The sequence below is a fragment of the Bubalus kerabau genome, chromosome 5 (assembly GCF_029407905.1).
Source record: "Bubalus kerabau isolate K-KA32 ecotype Philippines breed swamp buffalo chromosome 5, PCC_UOA_SB_1v2, whole genome shotgun sequence".
NCBI classification, from domain to species: Eukaryota; Metazoa; Chordata; class Mammalia; order Artiodactyla; family Bovidae; genus Bubalus; species Bubalus kerabau.
Window position 1 is genome coordinate 43,530,180 of NC_073628.1, and position 19,197 is coordinate 43,549,376.

General features: G+C 46.7%; 1 protein-coding gene across 3 annotated transcripts in view; it reads right to left on the minus strand.

Annotated features, from left to right (window-relative positions):
- Positions 1 to 12,275, minus strand: part of ME3 (malic enzyme 3) — a 218,055-nt gene extending 205,780 nt beyond the window's left edge. The window contains exons 1-2 of one of the 3 annotated variants that reach the window (XM_055581563.1): positions 12,040 to 12,275; positions 11,492 to 11,689 (exon numbers count right to left, since the gene is read on the minus strand). In XM_055581563.1, the coding sequence (XP_055437538.1) occupies positions 11,492 to 11,674 (183 nt within the window). In that variant the 5' untranslated portion in view covers positions 11,675 to 11,689; positions 12,040 to 12,275. Of the gene's footprint in view, positions 1 to 3,208; positions 3,229 to 11,491; positions 11,690 to 11,987 lie in introns of those variants that run through there. The other 2 variants (XM_055581562.1, XM_055581564.1) reach the window with 2 other exon arrangements.
- Between the last annotated feature and the right edge of the window lie 6,922 nt (positions 12,276 to 19,197).

The window sequence follows — 19,197 nt, forward strand, 5'->3', positions numbered from 1 at the left end:
AGACATGGCTTTGATCCCTGGGTTGGGAAGATCTCCTGGAGCAGGAAGTGGCAACCCACTCCAGTATTTTTCCCTGGAAAATTCCATATACAGAGCAGCCTGGTGGACTGCAGTCCATGGGGTCACAAAGAGTTGGACATAGCTCACCATACACACACACACACACAATGTAGAAAAGAGCCAGGACTATATAAGCTAAATCTCAGAGAAGCATGCAGGGTGAATGAGTCACTTGCATGGGTCATTATCAAGGAAAGCAGCAAGACCGAGGCAGCCCTTGCGAGCTGAGCTGAAGTATGTCGAATATTTGATAAATGGACCCAATGTGAATGGCGTTCCCAGGGGCTGAACAACCCAAAAGTGAGGGAAAGAGCAAAATCAAAAGGCACGTCCGTAGTCCCTGGAGATGTATCATTAACTCTACTTGTAGAATTAGAGGTTTCATAAAATGATTTCTCTCTCTGAAAATGGATCCCCTCATAAAGTATGGGTCTACTGCTCAATTTCTGCACATTCAATCACAAAAGGTGGCTCTTCTCAGGGAAAAAGTCCTCTCTCACATGCTTTGATCTAGACAGCTTCTCCTCCACCACCTTCATCTGCCAACTCCTCCTCTTCGTGGTGTCGGTTCTGACAGCGCAGCCAGAGAAGTGTTCACACCCCTCTCCCCAGCTCCCATAGCACTGGTACAGATGCTTCTCATCACATGGACCTTCTGAACGGAAACTGTCTGCTTACAAACTGCTGCCTACCCCCACCCTCTTACATGTTAGCTCCCTGAAGGCAAGTGTGTTCACCACCGAGGTTCCCCTGCCTAAAATACAATAGGGACTCAGCAAATCTTTAATGAATAAATTTAATAAATAAACAAATGAGTCGTGGGAGAATTACACAAATTTAGAGGGTGACAAGAAGGCATCCAGCGATCTTTCAAATTCCCTCCAAGATTCTGATTCTGACAGAGCCAGTAGGTATGAGCATAGCCCATCAGAGGGCCACAGCAGGGAATGCCTTGCCAACCCGCTTAGTAGAGTCAATTCTATGGCTTTTCCAGTAGTCATGTATGGATGCGAGAGTTGGACCATAAAGAAGGCTGAGCATGCAAGAATTGATGCTTTCAAACTGTGGTGTTGGAGAAGACTCTTGAGAGTCCCTTGGACTGCAAGGAGATCCAACCAGTCAATCCTAAAGGAAATCAGTCCTGAATGTTCATTGGAAGGACTGATGCTGAAACTCCAATACTTTGGCCACCTGATGCAAAGAGCTGACTCACTGGAAAAGACCCTGATGCTGGGAAAGATTGAAGGTGGGAGGAGAAGGGTGCAGCATAGAATGATGGTTAGCATCACTGACTCAATGGACATGAATTTGAGCAGACTCCAGGAGACAGTGAAGGACAGAGGAGCCTGGTAGGCTGCTATCCATGGGGTCACGAAGAGTCAGATGCAACTTAGCGACTAAATAACAACAACAAAATTAAACGAGTCAATACAAACCCTGGCACAATGTATATCCAAAAAATCCTGGCTCTTATCATTATGACTTGGGTTCCTTCCACAAGGCATTCTACTATTGAAAGAAATTCAGTATAATCTTGGTTGGAATCTTCAACACTCCCTTCAGAAGCCAGAGAAAGGAGTGGGAACCGTCTACTGTGAATGAAGACCAGCGCCACTGAAGTCTTGAGGGAACTCGGCAGCCTTTGCCTCATGGGAAAAGTCACCGCACAGCTCAACAACCCAGAGGATCCCGCCTTGTACGGATGCTGGCTCCTCCTACTGTTTCCTGAAAGATCAAAGCAAACTAAAGGATCCAGTAGGGTCTGCCTCCTCCAGAGCTCCACCCCACAGGGGAGTGTGTTCCAGGACCATTATGCTACGGGCTTTGTAGACTGCTCCCAAACAATGATACAGAATCCAGACAAAATGCTTTAAAAAAAAAAAATAATATTCTCAAGTTGCTAATCATTCAACTCTATCCCTTCCTGTCCCTCTGGCTTTCAATATCACTTTTAAAAGCAACTGCAGCTTTGATTTTCTCTTATTCAGCTTCCTCAAAAGCTGATGATCTTTCCACCAAAACTCCCTCTCCTCAAATGACTTGAGTACATTTTACTTCTACTGTGTCCTTTTGGTAGGAACTCTGTTTTCACCAGGCTGCCAGGCAACCATTTGGGTACAGAATGAATGCGTGCTTTTAACCGCTGACCCTGGCACCCCCAATCATAGGCTATCCCTCAGATTTTCATCACACAGTCATAGAGCATCTTTTGTGCTCTGCATCAGAGAGGCACTGGGCCACCACCCCAAAGGATTTCCCAATGTACTTTCTACACATCAAAGTGAAGGTCTGGAAGCTGACTATAACCACGTCTTTGCAAACAAAAGTGCTGCACACCAGTGACCCCTCTGCAATAGCCACAAGAATCAAAAGGCCTCCCCACAGTCCCTCACTATAAGACTGGCATTTGGAAAGAAGAGAATAGATGATGAAAGAAATCTTTGGTAGAAATGACACAAATGCAAACTAAAATAAAGCCATAGTCCCCAGAGTCTCCAAAGGCCCAAGCAGATCAAGAGACACTAGAAACAGAGGCTGGAGATGAGCCCTGTGGAGCCCTCCACAGAAACTCTATATAAGAGTTCAGATTTAGACTGACTTTGATGCCATTTGGTCCATGTCTGAGCCAGACGACATGTATTTCTGTGTGGGATCTGCCCCCCAGTGCTGCTGCTTACAGACTCTAGTTACTGTTGTTTATGACTGTTTTTAGAACAGGTGGCAGGTTCCCCGTTAACATTTTATTACATGAATCTAAACATATTGCCTCTAGAAGATAACTGATTATACATGCAAGCAAATCTTGAAATAGGACTACTTGGAAGGGATTTCTGGGCTTCCCTGGTGGCTCAGATGGTAAAGAATCTGCCCGCAACGCAGGAGACCTGGATTCGATCCCTGGGTCAGAAAGATCCTCTTGAGAAGGGAATGGCAACCCACTCCAGTATTCTTGCCCGGAGAATTCCATAGACAGAGTAGACTGACTACAGTCTACAGACTACAGTCCATGGGATCACAAAGAGTCAGACATGACTGAGTGACTAACATACACACACACACACACACACACAGATTTCTATAGGATTAGAATGCCACCTTTGTGTTACAGATAGGTCAACTTCCAAAAGTTGGTCCAAATGTTATTTACTTGGCTCTAGAAACTCAATTTCCAAAGAAACTGTAGCCTAAAATTGAAAAGACAATGGACCATTAAAGAAAATTATATAAAGAGGAAATAAATCTCCCATAATTCCATTGCCCTAACATGATCATTTTTACACATTTAGTTCCAAGTTTTTTTACAGAGCTACATCTTTTTACAGTAATGCACATGGGTATAGATTCCATTTAGTATTTTGCATTAAGCATTCATAAACATAAGTCAATACTTCTGAAATCTTCATAAAGATCAAATGCTAATCTCACACATAATATACTATCTTTGGAGGACAATTCAACTATTTATAACAATGCATTTATAAGAAAAGACTTTCCAGCCACCTCTGGTTTCAAGACACCACCTGTGTCTCCTAAATAGAGTTTCTTTTTTTCCCAGGCTTGGTTTAATGCTGGTGAACCTGGAAATAACAAAGGGTGAACATGTGTGTTGTGCTTCCCCAGTCTTCATGGTAAGTGGACCCCTGGGTACACTAAAGGGTTGATGTCAGACTAACCTACATTCCAGATGCAGGTGATCTTGGGCATATACACCCCACAGAGTAACAAACACTGGACCAAGAACTTTTCTAAGTACCTTGGATACATTGATGAATGAATAACACAAAAACCTCTGTCTAAACTGAGCTTAGTGGGGATACACAAATGATAAACAAGAGACATGATAAGAAAATTAAACAGTATCTTTGCGACCCCATGGACTATAGCCCACCAGGCTCCTCGGTCTATGGAATTTTCCAGGCAAGAATACTGGAGTGGGTGGCCATTCCCTTCTCCAGGCGATCTTCCCAACCCAGGGATCAAACCCAAGTTTCCTGCATAGCAGGCAGATGCTTTACCATTCTGAGCCACCAGGGAAGCCAAATAGTATGTTGCTGCTGCTGCTAAGTCGCTTCAGTCGTGTCTGACTCTGTGCGACCCCATAGACAGTGGCCCACCAGGCTCCACCGTCCCTGGGATTCTCCAGGCAAGAACACTGAAGTGGGTTGCCATTTCTTTCTCCAATGCATAAAAGTGAAAAGTGAAAGTGAAGTCACTCAGTCGTGTCCGACTCTTAGCAACCCCATGGACTGCAGCCCACCAGGCTCCTCCATCCATGGGATTTTCCAGGCAAGAGTACTGGAGTGGGGTGCCATTGCCTTCTCCGAAATAGTATGTTAGGAAGGATCAAATACTATGGAGGAAAAGTAGATCACATGAAGGGAACCAAGAAAGTTGAAAGGACTGTTTACAGCTTCCCATGGGTGGTCTGAGTAGGTCTCACTGAGAAAGTGAGAAGCCATGAAGAAGGTGAGGGAGTTAACCACGTGGCTATGCAGGGGCTGTGTGTTCTAGAAGAGGAATAACCAGGATAAAGAGCCCAAGTGGGAGCATGCTTGGAGTATCTGAGGCCTGCTTGGTTTGGGCAGTGAGACTGAGAAGTAGGAGAAGAGGTCAGAGAGGGTCAAATCACACAGGACATGGTAAGAACTTTGACTCTGCAGAGTTTTGAGCAGAGGAGTGATGTGATCAAACTTTGTTTTAAAAGGATCACACTGGCTGTTGTGGGGAAGATAAACAAAAGAAACAGAATGATACCAGCTAGGGTATCCTCAGATACGCAGATGACACCACCCTTATGGCAGAAAGTGAAGAACTAAAGAGCCTCTTGATGAAAGTGAAAGAGGAGAGTGAAGAAGTTGGCTTAAAACTCAACATTCAGAAAACTAAGATCATGGCATCTGGTCCCATCATTTCATGGCAAATAGATGGGGAAGCAATGGAAACCGTGAGAGACTTTAGTTTTGGGGACTCCAAAGTCACTGCAGATGATGACTGCAGCCATGAAATTAAGATGCTTGCTCCTTGGAAGAAAAGCTATGACCAATCTAGACAGCATGTTAAAAAGCAGAGACATTACTTTGCCAACAAAGGTCCGTCTAGTCAAATCTGTGGTTTTTCCAGTGGTCATGTATGGACGTGAGAGTTGGGCTATAAAGAAAGCTGAGCACCGAAGAATTGATGCTTTTGAACTGTGGTGTTGGAGAAGATGCTTGAGAGTCCCTTGGACTCCAAGGAGATCCAACCAGTTCATCCTAAAGGAAATCAGTCCTGAATATTCATTGGAAGGAATGATGCTGAAGCAGAAACTCCAATACTTTGGCCACCTAATGCAAAGAACTGACTCATTGGAAAAGACCCTGATGCTGGGAAAGATTGAAGGTGGGAGGAGAAGGGGATGACGGAGGATGAGATGGTTAGCTGGCATCACCGACTCGATGGACATGAGTTTAAGTAGGCTCCAGGAGCTGGTGATGGACAGGAGGCCTGGTGTGCAGCAGTCAGTGGGGTCACAGAGTCGAACACGACTGAGCTAGTGAATTGACTGAACTGAAGCAGCTAGGGGGCGTTGTAATCATCCAGCAGAGAAATGGCAGCGCCTTAGGTCGGTGGGGGACCCGTGGTAAGAGCAGAGGCTGGATTCCAGATGTGGTCTGGAGACAAAGCAGCAGGACTACCCGGTGAATTGGACATGGGGTCTGAAAGAGAGTGGCCAAGGACCTGTGCAAGGTTTTAGCCGCTCAAAGTGTGGTTAACAGACAGAGAAGGAGATTGAAAGGAGCAGGACTAGAAGTTGGAAACCCATGAGAAGGCTTCTGCCTAATCTAGACACAAGATGATGAAAGTATGAACAAGGCTGCTTGTAGAGGAGATGTAGAGAAACAGATGGATTTTAAAGGTTGGGATAAAGCTGTTAGTAAGTAAGTTAAAATTTCAGATAAGCATTTTGTAGCCCTTCCCCTAATATCCATTCATTCTTTCCTTAATGGTGTAGAATTTTTAGCAGGATATATGGGTGCCCAGCTAAAGATTATGTTTCCCTGGTTCTCCTGCAGCTATGACCAACTCTGGCCAATTGGATGTGAATGAAAGTGATATTTGCAACGTCCAAATTCTGCTAATTCCCTTGCACATTTGCTTCTGTATAGAATAAATGTTAGAGACGAGAGCAACCATCCCGGAGGATGAAATGGAAGATACACACTGAGGATGGCTGAGCAACAAACTCAAGCCACACATCAACGTGCTCATCATTGCCTACCCAGGCTTGTTTATGAGAGAAACATGCTTTTATCTTGTTTAAGCCTCTGAGTCAGGGGTTTGCTTTGTAAAAGTTGCCTAACTTTTAGCCCAATGAATGTAAGTTCTTTTAGCTGTTTCAAGCACAAAGCCCTAACACCAAATGTTATCAATCCCAGGAAGCCAGGACAGTGTTTGACAGGGAAGGATTTCATTCCAACCCGCCTCTGCTCATTTGTTCTTAAAATATCTGAACAGGGCTTGAGCTTCAATGCCCTGAGTCATTGCACAGGAGGCACATGTCCAGAACAAACTGCTGCTCATGGAACTGATGTTTACTGAATAATGCATTGCTTCTTTATTGAAGAAGCCCAATCCAACACCACATCAGAAGCAGAGGTCTCAAGAAGACGTATTATGTCATCTGCCTCTGAACAGAAAACAGCATCTCCAAGAAAGCTCAAATTCTCCATACAACCCAATCATCACTTCCTGATTGATCAATGAGCCAAGCGTGTGATGACAGACTCCCCCCAACCCAAAGGAGGCAAAATAAAGTTCTAAACTGGCACGGAACAAAAACATCCTTCAGTCAAAGACAAAGCCTAATTGTGTGGGAGTCTAAGAAGTGACCACTGCATACAGAAGGGATGGAGCTGAAACCTGTGCACCCAGCACCTCAGCCCAGCCCCCCAGGGCTTCCATGCCCACTAATGTAAATGCATGTAGTCCATGTGGGAAGACGGTCCCCATGCCCTGCAATTTGAAGGGCCCACTGCATGAAATACACTGGTCCATTATCAGTGACTGGACCAAGCACCCTTCATTCATTCTTTCCCTGATCATCAAGCTCAAGAGACTAAAAAAAAAAAAAAAAAAAAAAAATGCAGAGAATCAACAGTTGACTCCCCTTCCCACCATGGCTATGGAGCATTCCATTAGACGGTTGTACTGTAAATTGCTAAGCCATTCACTGGTTAATGCACATCTGGGTTGTTTCCAGACTTGGGCTATCGTTCGTAAAGCTACTATAAGCAAACAAAAAGGAAAAACTGCAGAGAAGAAGGTGAAGGCTCAGTGGAAGCACATGACAAAAATCATTGCTGGCACGTGGGTCAAAGGAGGGGGTTGACCCAGCCTGGGAAATATCACACCCCTGCAGTGAAATGGCTTGAAGTCTGGGAAGATCAAGATCAAGTAGGTAGATTTCCTCCCAACGGGTTACTTGTAAACATGTCTCCAGGCAACGAGAGCATTGGGCTAAACTGTAAAGCCGTGACATTAAGGCTCGTAAAGTTGAGAGGAAAGGGGTTAGGACTCGGTTGAGATCATCCAAAGAGCAAATATTTATTGAGCATGTCAAGTCAGATGTAGAGAGTATCGTGTGACAAGACAGTCTCTGTCCTCATGGTGCTCGGGGTCTAGGGTGGAAGTCACACCACCAGCCATGACAGCAGGCAGCGCTCAGCACCAAAAGGAAACACACACGGCGTGAGAAGACAAATGGGCGGGGACTCGAGTCTAGTGTGGGGCGTGGGGACAGCACAGCCCTTCCCAAGAGGCCGGAGGTAAGCGGAGGCAGCAGTGCTGTGGGGGTGCACTTGCCACGCGAATAGGATGGAGGTGATTCCACCTACGAAGACAGCCTATGAAATGGGGTTGATCATTTCCTGCTTCATGTAGGTAAAATATTGCTGATACTCTGTAATGTGTAATCAAAGATTCACTCTGTTGCCACAATCATCTATATGGAGAACAGAAGAAGTCACTATGTAAATTTTAGAAGAAAGGCACAATATCGTTATCTTAAAAAAGGAAATAGAAATTTTGGTGAATCAGAAGATCTAGACCCCTGTAGGGAACTCAGAATCACCTAGTTCCAATTGTTCTCATCGTGAATATGTCTAAGTCAGTCAAAACCGATGTGAATGAGAACCGTCATTGTGATTCAGCGGACTGAAAATCAGACGGTGGGCATCTTCTGCCCACCTCTGCAACCACTGACAATCTCTGTGGCTTCCTTTCAAGCGAGAAATTGCTTGGCTTTCTCACCCTGTCTCTTCATCTGAAAATAAGAGGCTGGATGAAAACAACAGTCTTTATGACAGCTGTCATTTTAAAATGACAGTCCACAGCGAAAGCTGGCACTTCACATGGTGACTTGGTATAATACTTATATTTATTAAATTTGAATGCATTTACTATTTCTTAATTCTATTGTAACCCATGTCTTTGAACTTAAAAAAAAAAAAAGCTGGTTAGATCCACAAGATAATTCCATGTCTCATAGGTTGCGACTGGAAGTTTGAACAATTTCAGGCTAGGTCATAGCTAAGGGACCTTCCCACCCTGATTCTGGAACTTGTCAAAATGATCATCTAATATTTAGTGCCTTACAGTTTTCCAAAATGATTTCACAGGACTCCCCCGGGATCCTCACAGCAGTGGTGTGACATGGGCAGAGGGTCTAACGTGAGTCATCACAGATCACAGGGCGAGATTACGACAGCGCTGGGCCCAGACCCTGTGACTGCACAATGGCAGCGATGCCCGCCTTGTCCAGTAGCTCTTCTCTAGGAGAATTCCATCTCCTGATGACCCCCTGCCCTCAAGCTTCAGCTTAAATGCCTCACCCACAAAGCAGGAGGCAAAACCAGTGCACATGTTCCAAGAACGTAATGTTAGTCTTCATGGTCACGCCCTTGTTCCAGCCTTCAGGAACTGCCCAGTGCCAGCCACAAATGCAGGAAACTTGGTCCCTGCCCTGGAGGAGCTCTGAGTCTAGCAGAAAAGAAATCCACCCACAGGACTGCCCACTAAGGATGTCTCCCTTTCGAAGCCACCCTTTTCTTGTTTTCTTAGTGATAACCTCAGTGGTTCTGTTGAACTCAGCAAGTCTCCCCATCTGGCTGCTGGAAAGTGTCAAGCTTTCAAGCCTTCCCTGGAGACTGCCCGAGCACTGGACATCAGCAGGGCAGCGAGAGGGTGGCACCCCAGGAGGAAGTGTGGGGCAGTGCCCAGGCAGTGTTGCTTCCTCCGCTGTCTCCCTTCCCTCCCCAAGGGCAAATGGGGGAGGCCACAGGCTCTCTCAGCATCACCCCAGATACTCTTCTCAGCCCAGACTAGCACTAGCTGACTTCAAGGATATACAAAAACTCTTTAACTTCATGAAAAGGTCAGGTCCCTAGATTTATGAATAACGTCCCATTTATCCTACTTAGGAGAAAAAAAATTATATCAGGGACAAAGGACAAGGGCAAGAATGCTTTCAGGAAACCATAAGACATTCAAGTCCTCCTTTCATTTTTTTTAAAACTATTCATAAAAATTCAGTGCTAATTCGAATATGCTAGTCCTTCTAAAGCTATTAATGTTAAAACAATCGGAGTCAGTAGTGGGAATTTATTATTTTGCTTTCCAGCATCTACCCTTCCTCCCTCTGATGACAATACACAGATTTACTTGGGGTGGGGTGAGGACACTTCCCCTTTATTCTAAACCGGCTGGTATGGGTACCCCTAACTTGAACTCCATCTTTAAATTCAGGGGTGAACACTGACTGACTTAAGTCATAGTGGTCAGTTTGAGAGTAGAAGGGAGTCCAATTAGAGTCCATGGGACAGAAAGACTCCTTTTCTGAGCCTTCAGAGAAAGTGTCCTTTCTCTTCTACAGGCACCAGAAGCGAGTGCCTTTCAATCTCTGGATGGTGAGATGTGAGAACAGGAGACGGGGGCCTGTGGCAGCAATGGGGTGAGAGACTCTCCAGGATGGAATCTGAAGATGCAGCTGACAACGCAAGAGCCGAGCAGGCAGCTGGAGAACCTGCATCTGTAAGGATACGATCTGGACTGCTGAGTCAAACTTGCCTGCAGTGCTTTCTTCCTCTGGACATTCAGTTATAGAAAGCCTTTATTCGCTAGGCTAGTTTGAGTTTCCTAACACCTGCCAACAAAGTCGTAATTCGTAAAACACCTTACCTATTCCAAAGTAGTAATACACAAAGGATTTAGGGTTTCTTGGAGGTGGTGGGGGCGGGGGGGGGGGGAGGTGAGCAGGGATCATAGTGTGATGGGTGGAGGTTGAGAGAGAAATTTTCTTTCTTAGCTTCTTCTATTAATTCTGCAGGAAACGATACTTAGCATCTAGATAATTGTTCCTATTTCTCAAAAACACCTTTTCCACAACTATTTCCTCACTTGAATTTCACAATCCTGATTCAAGGAAATTGTGAAGAATTGTATCTTGCAGTAACTGCTTCTTTACCAAGCACTTTATATACTGTCAAAATCAAATTCAGTAAGTCATCTGATTGTCACAACAGCTGAATGTGGTAGGGATGGTGGGTCTGTCATAACATCCACTTTAAGCAGGAGAAAGTGGAACCTCAGAGAAATCAAATGAGAGGCCCAAGTTAATATAAGGCGGTGTTGGGAGACAGGCCTTAAACCCAGGTTTCTCGATTTTAACACCGATGATACTAAACTCCACTCCCAGAAACAAATGTGTGTGCTCTTAAGCACCGTGTCAGCAGTGGGCTGAATTTGACCCAAGCACCGGAGATCCAGACCCAGATTTCAGTGGCAGAATCAGAGCTAACCAGCTGATGACCTTGGTCAAGTTTCTTTTGTCTTGTTTTCTCATTTGTAAAGGGAAAGGTTTGAATTTGGATCTCTGAGGCCTTTTCAAGGTCTGAATGTTCCATAATTCTAGACTTTCTTGTCCCGGCTCAAATTAAAATTTTTCTTCTCAGAATAATGAGAACCTTAGCTGATATTTGTTTTCATTGCGTGTCAGGAATTGTGCTAAGAACGCTATCTCTGTTTTCTCTTTAAATCTCACATCACTCCCGACCCAAATGTTTCGCTTTTACAGATAAGGAAACCTGGATGGCCAGGTTCAATGAACTGCCCCAAATCAACAGAATCAGCAAGCATCAAGGCGAGATCTGACTCCAGGTCCGAATGGTTAAGAGGATCTCAACCCAGTCTATATTTGTTCGTGAAGAAATCAGGCTCCCGCATTATTGGTGACCTCTTTCCAAGCAGAAGAGGGGCGCTAAAAAGCCAAACCGAGTCACACCAAGCTTCCCCTGGAAGGGCGTCTGGGAGGATCCTCCCGGGGCCCCGGGGGCGGGGCGCCCATCCCGCCAGCCCCGGTTGAGCGGCTTGGGCCCTCCTACCCTCTCCCGGTTACCTTGTTGAGATGCGGGTTCCTGGTGACATCGTACCCCCGCTTCTTCAGCGGCACTGGGCGCGCCGGGCGGGCCTTGGAGCGGCAGCCTCGGGCGGGCGCGGGGGGCGCCCAGCTCCGGACAGCGCCGCAGGCCCGGCCGGGCCGGAGAGTCAGCCGTGCGCCGGTGCCCAGCGCGGCGCCCATGGTCCTGGCGCAGACCTGGCACGGGGAGACACCAAGGTCAGGGGGGCTTTCGGGCCAGCCAGGACCCGCGCGCGCCGGGGACGTGTGCGCGGGGAGAGGGCGGGGGTCCCGCAGGCGCTCAGGCGCCCCGCCTCCCCCGCGGCCACCCGCGCGGCTCTCGCGGCTCGGCGGCGGGATTCAGGCCTGGGCGAGCCGGACCGAAGCGAAAGCAAGCTCAGGAAGCAGATACGGTGCGGGCGGTAGCCCGCGCCTCGCCCGCCTCCATCCCCGCAGAGAAGCAGCTGCGACTGCGCGGCGAGGGGGGGTTCCAAACCTCCGAGTCCGCTCGATGGCGCGCCTCGGTCTCCCCAGCTTCTCCAGCCCACCTGTGCTGCGCCGGGAGCCGCTGTCTATGCGGCCTGGCTGCGGGGCAGGCGGGGCGAGACGCTGCGGGGCCGTTATTCCCCTCCTGCCAATGGCTGGACCGCGCCGGCGGCCTCGAGAGCGCGGAAGCGGGTGCGCCCTGCACTCAGAGTCTGCAAACCTCTGCGCGCCGTGCGGGGCTTCCCCGGGGGCGCCGCACAGCCGCGTGCGCGTGCCTCCGCGCTGATTATAAAGGAAGCTCAGGATGCTCTGCGAGCCGCTGTCTCTTGACAAGGCGAGCGCACAAAGCGTGCTCAGCGTTTAGGTATCAGTGGACCTGCTTAATAGCTCCAACATTTGGTGCAGGAGGCCCTTGGCCTCCCGGCAAGGAGTTAAAACCCTCAGGCACCCAGCTCTGCGCTGCATTGGGCTGCCAAGTATATAGCCATTAGCCTCACGTGGCACTATACCTTTAAACAAGCTACTTTAAATGGAATAATATTTAAACTCTAGTTCCTTAGGCGCACTAGCCACGTGTCACGAGCTCAAGAGCCACCTGTCCATAGTAGCTTTGGGCCTCACAGAGGAGCCTGGCAGGCTACAATCCGTGGGGTCGCAGAATCTGACACGACCGGGGGACTCAGCACAGCACAGCACAGATACGGAACATTTCCGTCTTTGGAGAAAGTTCTAGCGGACAGCGCTAATACAGGGTCACCAGTTACTAAGACATGAATTGTTGGGAGCAGATAAGAACCTTGGGCGTCTATAACAGTCCTGAATTAATGGTAGATGTTTTTCACACAGTAACCAGCAAATCCCTCTTTAACACGAACTTTTCAGTGTGTGTGGAGTAAAACCCAGACTCTCTTTGGTGCTCACGTGTTATCCTGTAGTTATCCTGGCTGCTGCGACTTCCTCATTCTACTTGGGTCTCCCTGGCACTGAGCTCTAGCCACACAGACTCCTCCCTGTGTTTCCGCCCCCGGCCAGCTCCCTCACACCTCAGGGCCTTTGCACTTGCTGAGAGCTTGGAATGCTCCTGCTCTCAAGTCTCCGCTAAATTTTCAACTGGAACACCTTTCCTCTACTCCATCCAGTGTCAGCCTCCATTAGGGACTATGGTCATGAAGGAGATTTTCCTTTCTTAAAACTTAACACAGCCAGTAATTAGCTTGTTTTTCTAATTGTTTATTGCCTGTCTTCCCTTAGAATGTAAGCATCATGGGGAAAGGCTCTTTGGCTGTAAACCCCTGTATCCTCACTTCTAGCTCAGTGCCTGGTACATTAGCTGTTGTTGTTTAATCACTAAGTCATGTCTGACTCTTGCCACCCTATGGACCGCGGCCTTCCAGGCTCCTCTGTCCATGGGATTCTCCAGGCAAGAATACTGGAGTTGGTTGTCATTTCCTTCTCCAGGGGATCTTCCAACCCAGGAGTGGAACCCACGTCTCCTGTTTGGCAGGCAGAATACGCCTGGTAAGGCTGGGAAGATGCCAGTACCTGGGAAGCCGCCTGGTACATAGTTGCATAATAAATAGCTGTTGGGTGACGGAATAGAAGTGGCAGTCACTTTCATGGACTGTGAACCCTCAGAATGATGGACAGGTGGCCAGTCCTCTACACTCCCCTTCAAACCTTCTGTGTAAGCAGCCTTCAGAATGTGCGCTCTGACTCTGTTCTGAGTACCAAATAGGTATCTTAGGACTCTGGGCTGCCCTTGCCTGGATTCAGGATTCCCTCCTCTCCCTGAGAAACAACCATCGCCCCCTTCATTCTCTCCCCTTTCCAGTCCAATCTGCTATTTGCAGCTCAGAAATCTATATCAGGAGTTGGGGATGGACAGGGAAGCCTGGCGTGCTGCAGTCCATGGGGTCTCAAAGAGTCAGATACAACTGAGAGACTGAACTGAACTGAATCTATATAAAAACAATACTTTCCAAATCAGAATTGAAATTACCTGGTAGGGGGATGGGGTGAGGGGCAAGATACAGATTTACAGACCCCCAACCACAGAAATTCCAATTAAGTATGGTTTAAATGCCTGTAGTCTGGTTTACTCTTGGACTGTACATTTACATAAACACATAAATGATCCTTTTTTCCCCTTAAACCCATTTCAGTCAGATTTTTGGTTGCTTGCAACTCAGAGTATTTTTAATTTATACTTTCCTGTCAACACTGTTTTTATATTTGCCAATCTTCCTACCATCAGCAAACATCTTGAGGGGAGAGAGAGAGAGAGAGAGAATGTGTGTGTGTGTGTTTCCATCTTTGGTACCTGACACATAGCAAATCATCCAAAACTTTTGAATGAGTCTAACTTTCCTCAATACAATGATTGTTTTCTCACCTGGAGGATATTGAATAGGTAACCTCAGTCATTTGAAACTTAACCAGAAACCAGGATGTAGACAAATGTTCCCAAATAAGCCAGTGTAATTTTTATAAATCTCTTCGCTAGAGCACATGCAGCTTATGTCTAAGATTCTCTCACATGTGCTATATTCTCTTAGCCCAGATGTAAGTCTAACAATATTGCTTTTCTATCATGGGTGTTGATCTTTGGCCAAGTTAAAAAAAAAAAAAAAAGGTGCTAAAGGCAGGTTCACTAGGTGGAGCAGCAGAAAGTAGTGACGAGGAGGGGGCTGCCCTGTTCCTGAGACCCAGGTTCTTTCTCTAGGGTACTGTCCGTCTCTCTGCAGAAACATGAATGTGAAAAGGGGGAAGAGGAAGTTGAGGGCGCTGCTTTAGGGAAATGATATGGATATGGCTCACGTGACATCAACTCACATTCTGCAGGTGAAATGGAAGTCATGCAGTCCCATCAGCTACCAGGAAGCCTGGGAATACTGCCTCTAGCAGAAAGGCATGAACACCCTCTGCTAAAGCTCAGTGGGGGCATCTACTACTGAAAGAAGGATGGGAGAATGATTCCTGGGAACTAGTGGCTACTACTAGCCTGGATATAATACTCATTTTATAGGAAAGTGTTTGCAATGGAGTGGATACTCAGAAACTGTTCACAATTATTACTGGCAGATGTGGCTTCCCTCTCTGCTTTCCTGGCATCTTCCTTACTTTCAGAGCTGAACGTAGGATTACAGAGGCCAGATTCAGAGCTATGGACATGTTTCAGAACTTTTTCAGCTCCATACTACTCTGACTTCCTTAGCAAACCAGCCCCGTGGTCCCTGTGGTCTGATTCTGCACGATAGAACTAATGAGTCTCTGTAAAATTTGTCTCATTTGCTTTGCCTTCACATCCCATGCTCTGTCTACTGTCAGAAGTTGTGGTTGTGATGCTGCTTCCTGGAGTGGAAGGAAAGGAGTCCCATTCCCATCCTCCCTGGCCAAGGCTCCCATATTCCCAGCGCACTTAGGACTCTTTCATTCTGATTGCAGAGATTTGCATATCTGTCTGTTGCTCTACAGTACTATACTGAGTTCCTTGAGGAGTGGAACCACCATTTATGATTCTTTGCATCTCCAGTACCTAGGACAGTACCTAACAGCAAGAACACAACCAGTCTGATAAATTAAATGAAACATATATAAATCAAATTTGTGTATACCCTTCTAAGAGCTGGACTTGTTAAAAACAAATTTGGTGCATTGGTAAAAGGGTATCAAAGCAGCTTAGGGTTTTAGTTCAGTTGACTGTCTCAAAGCAAGATGACGTGTCTTTTGTAAGCAGATTTTAATGACCCTACCTATAGATTTTTTAAAAAATGAAAGTGCATTAAAATTCATTATTTTTCAGCTAATCCCATTGCTTCACAAATGCATACTATTCTATGCAACATTTTATGAATATTGTGAATTCTTTAACTCACATTGCTGCCAGGAATATTTAGAGATACCCCAACTCTGTTGTTTACATAAGAAGGGGACGGTGAGGAACATTTATTTCCCCCTTGTTCTCATCCTCACTGCTCCGCCTACATGCCCTGCACTTGGGGTCTTTGCTTAGGCAGTTTCGTCTGCTCCCAGCATCTGCTTGTTAAAGCCTTATCCTCCAGCTTCGCTCAAACACCACATTCTCTGGCAAGTCTTCTCAGATTCCTCTACCTGCAGCAGTTTGTCTCTCATCCACACGCTCCCCAAATTCCTCTCCTCTTGCACTTTTACGGTCTGTTTCTCTTTAAAGTGATTAACTTAGGTGCTTTCCCTCTCTGAGCCTCAAAGGAAGCTCATACCAAAGCTGTAAAAGCAACAGCTTTGCATTCAGACAGTCCAGGGATGAGCTTGTGTGATCTTGGGCATTTTATGTGACCTCTTTGAGGGCATGCTAACTTGCTTCTTCACCAGCTAAGCCACAGGGAAGCCCCTTGTGGCTCAGATGGTAAAGAATCCACCTGCAATGTGGGAGACTTGGCTTTGATCTTTGGGTTGGGAAGATCCCGTGGAGAAGGGAAACGCCACCCACTCCAGTATTCTGGCCTGGAGAATTCCATGGACTGTGTAGTCCGTGGGGTCACAAAGAGTTGGACATGACTGAGCCACTTTCACTTTCTTAAGTTGCTTCAATTGTGTCCGACTCTTTGCAACTCTATGGACCAGAGCCTGCTAGGCTCCTCCATCCAAGGGATTCTCCAGGCAAGCATTCTGGAGTGGAGGAGGGCAAGGCAGATGTGACCTCTTTAAGCCCCATCATTTTCCTGGATAAACTAGGATTCTAATATTACTTCCCACATTGGTTTTTGGTGGAGTGATCTTTTTATTTTGCTTTTTTTTTTTTGTATTTTCAAATTAATTTTTATTGGAGTATAGTTGCTTTATAATGTTGTGTTATTTTCTATATAGCAAAGTAAATCAGCTATATATATATATATATCACCCTTTTTTGGGATTTCCTTCCGCTTTATGTCAACACAGAGCATTGCATAGAGTTTCCATGCTAAACAGTACATTCTTATTAGTTATCTATTTCATATGTTCAGTTCAGTTCAGTTTAGTTGCTCAGTCATGTCCAACTCTTTGCAACCCCATGAATCACAGCACACCAGGCCTCCCTGTCTATCACCAGCTCCCGGAGTTCACTCAAACTCATGTCCATCGAGTCGGTGATGCCATCCAGCCATCTCATCCTCCATCATTCCCTTTTCCTCCTGCCACCAATCCCTCCCAGCATCAGGGTCTTTTCCAATGAGTCAACTCTTCGCATGAGGTGGCCAAAGTACTGGAGTTTCAGCTTTAGCATCATTCCTTCCAATCAACACACAGGACTGATCTCCTTTAGAATGGCCTGGTTGGATCTCCTTGCAGTCCAAGGGACTCTCAAGAGTCTTCTCCAACACCACAGTTCAAAAGCATCAATTCTTTGGCACTCAGCCTTCTTCACAGTCCAACTCTCACATCCATACATGACCACAGGAAAAACCATAGCCTTGACTAGACAAACCTTTGTTGGCAAAGTAATGTCTCTGCTTTTGAATATGCTATCTAGGTTGGTCATAACTTTCCTTCCAAGGAGTAAGCGTCTTTTAATTTCATGGCTGCAGTCACCATCTGCAGTGATTTTGGAGCCCAGAAAAATAAAGTCTGACACTGTTTCCACTGTTTCCCCATCTATTTCCCATGAAGTGATGGGACCGGATGCCATGATCTTCATTTTCTGAATGTTGAGCTTTAAGCCGACTTTTTCACTCTCCTCTTTCACTTTCATCAAGAGGCTTTTTAGTTCCTCTTCACTTTCTCCCATAGGGTGGTGTCATCTGCAGTGTCTATATGTCGATCCCAATATTTATTTTTATAAAGCACATTGTAATGCACTTATCACATGCCAGGCACTGTTCTAGGAGTTGATAAACATTAACTCACTTATTATTTAATAGTTAATGATATGAGAAATACTCTTAACTGTGTTTCTATGAAACACTGAGCTGTTTATTAAACTTTCTCCTTCAGCTCCAGATCTATCTGTCTACACTCTGGTTTATGGCTGGAGTTGGTACTCTGCAAACCAGTTCTTTGCAGGCAGCGAAAGGGAAAGTGTGAAAGTGTTAGTTGCTCAGTTGTGTCCGACTCTTTGCGACCCCATGGACTGTAGCCCGCCAGGCTCCTCTGACCATGGGATTTTCCAGGCAAGAATACTGGTGTGGGTGGCCATTCCCTTCTCCAGGGGATCTTAAGTTTCCTATTAATTTCTGTCAATAGGGGCAGTAGAGGGAGACTGAAGGCTGGAGAGGAAAGATGTCCTTTCTGTTTACCTGCTATTATTTCCTTTCAGTATCCACCTCAGCCACAGTCCTTCGCCCACCATAAACCACTGGTCCCAGCCTCTTCCACACTCTGGAACCAGCCTCACCACACCTGCAAACAGCAGAGTGTCACGTCCTCCACGTGTCCATATTCTGATGGTCCGGCCTCTTCCCTTTCCTCCAGCCTCAGAAGTGGGAGCTGCTTCCTGCAGTCTCTCTCTGTGCTTGCCTCAGCACTCTCCCTTTGCATTCAGCCCTCTGCGCATGTGCTTACCAAGTCGCTTCAGAGTCATGTCCTATGGACTGCAGCCTGCCAGGCTCCATCGTCCGTGAGGCTCTCCAGGCAAGAACACTGGAGTAGGCTGCCATGCCCTCCTCCAGGGGATCTTCCCCACCCAGGGATCGAACCTGCATCTCCTGTCTACTTCCTTGGCAGGCAGGTTCTTTACCACTGGCACCACCTGGGAAGACCATTCAGCCCTCTAGCACCTTGTGAAGCCAGTTGTTTCTATAAATACTTTCTGTTGATCCACACTACTCTGGGGCTTCCCAGGTGGCGCTAGAGTGGCAAAGAATTCACCTGCCAATTCAGGAGACCCAGGACACGCCAGTTTGATCCTTCGCTCGGGAAGAGCCCCTGGAGAAGGAAATGGCAACCCACTCCAGTATTCTTGCCTGGAGAATCCCATGGAGAGAGGAGTCTGGTGGGCTACAGTCCATGGTGTCGCAAAGCGTCAGATATGACTGAGCAGCTGAATGCGCGCGTGCGCGCGCGCGCGCACACACACACACACACACACACACACACACCCCTACTATAGTCTGGTCTCCTTGACTGGACCCTGCCTGCTAGTATTATTATCTCCATTTTACAGATGAGAACACAAAATCTGGAGAAGCTAAATAACTCACTGAAGTGAGCCAGGACATTTTTGGTGAGCAGTGGAGGAGGGGACAGATTTTAACCCAGGTTCCAGA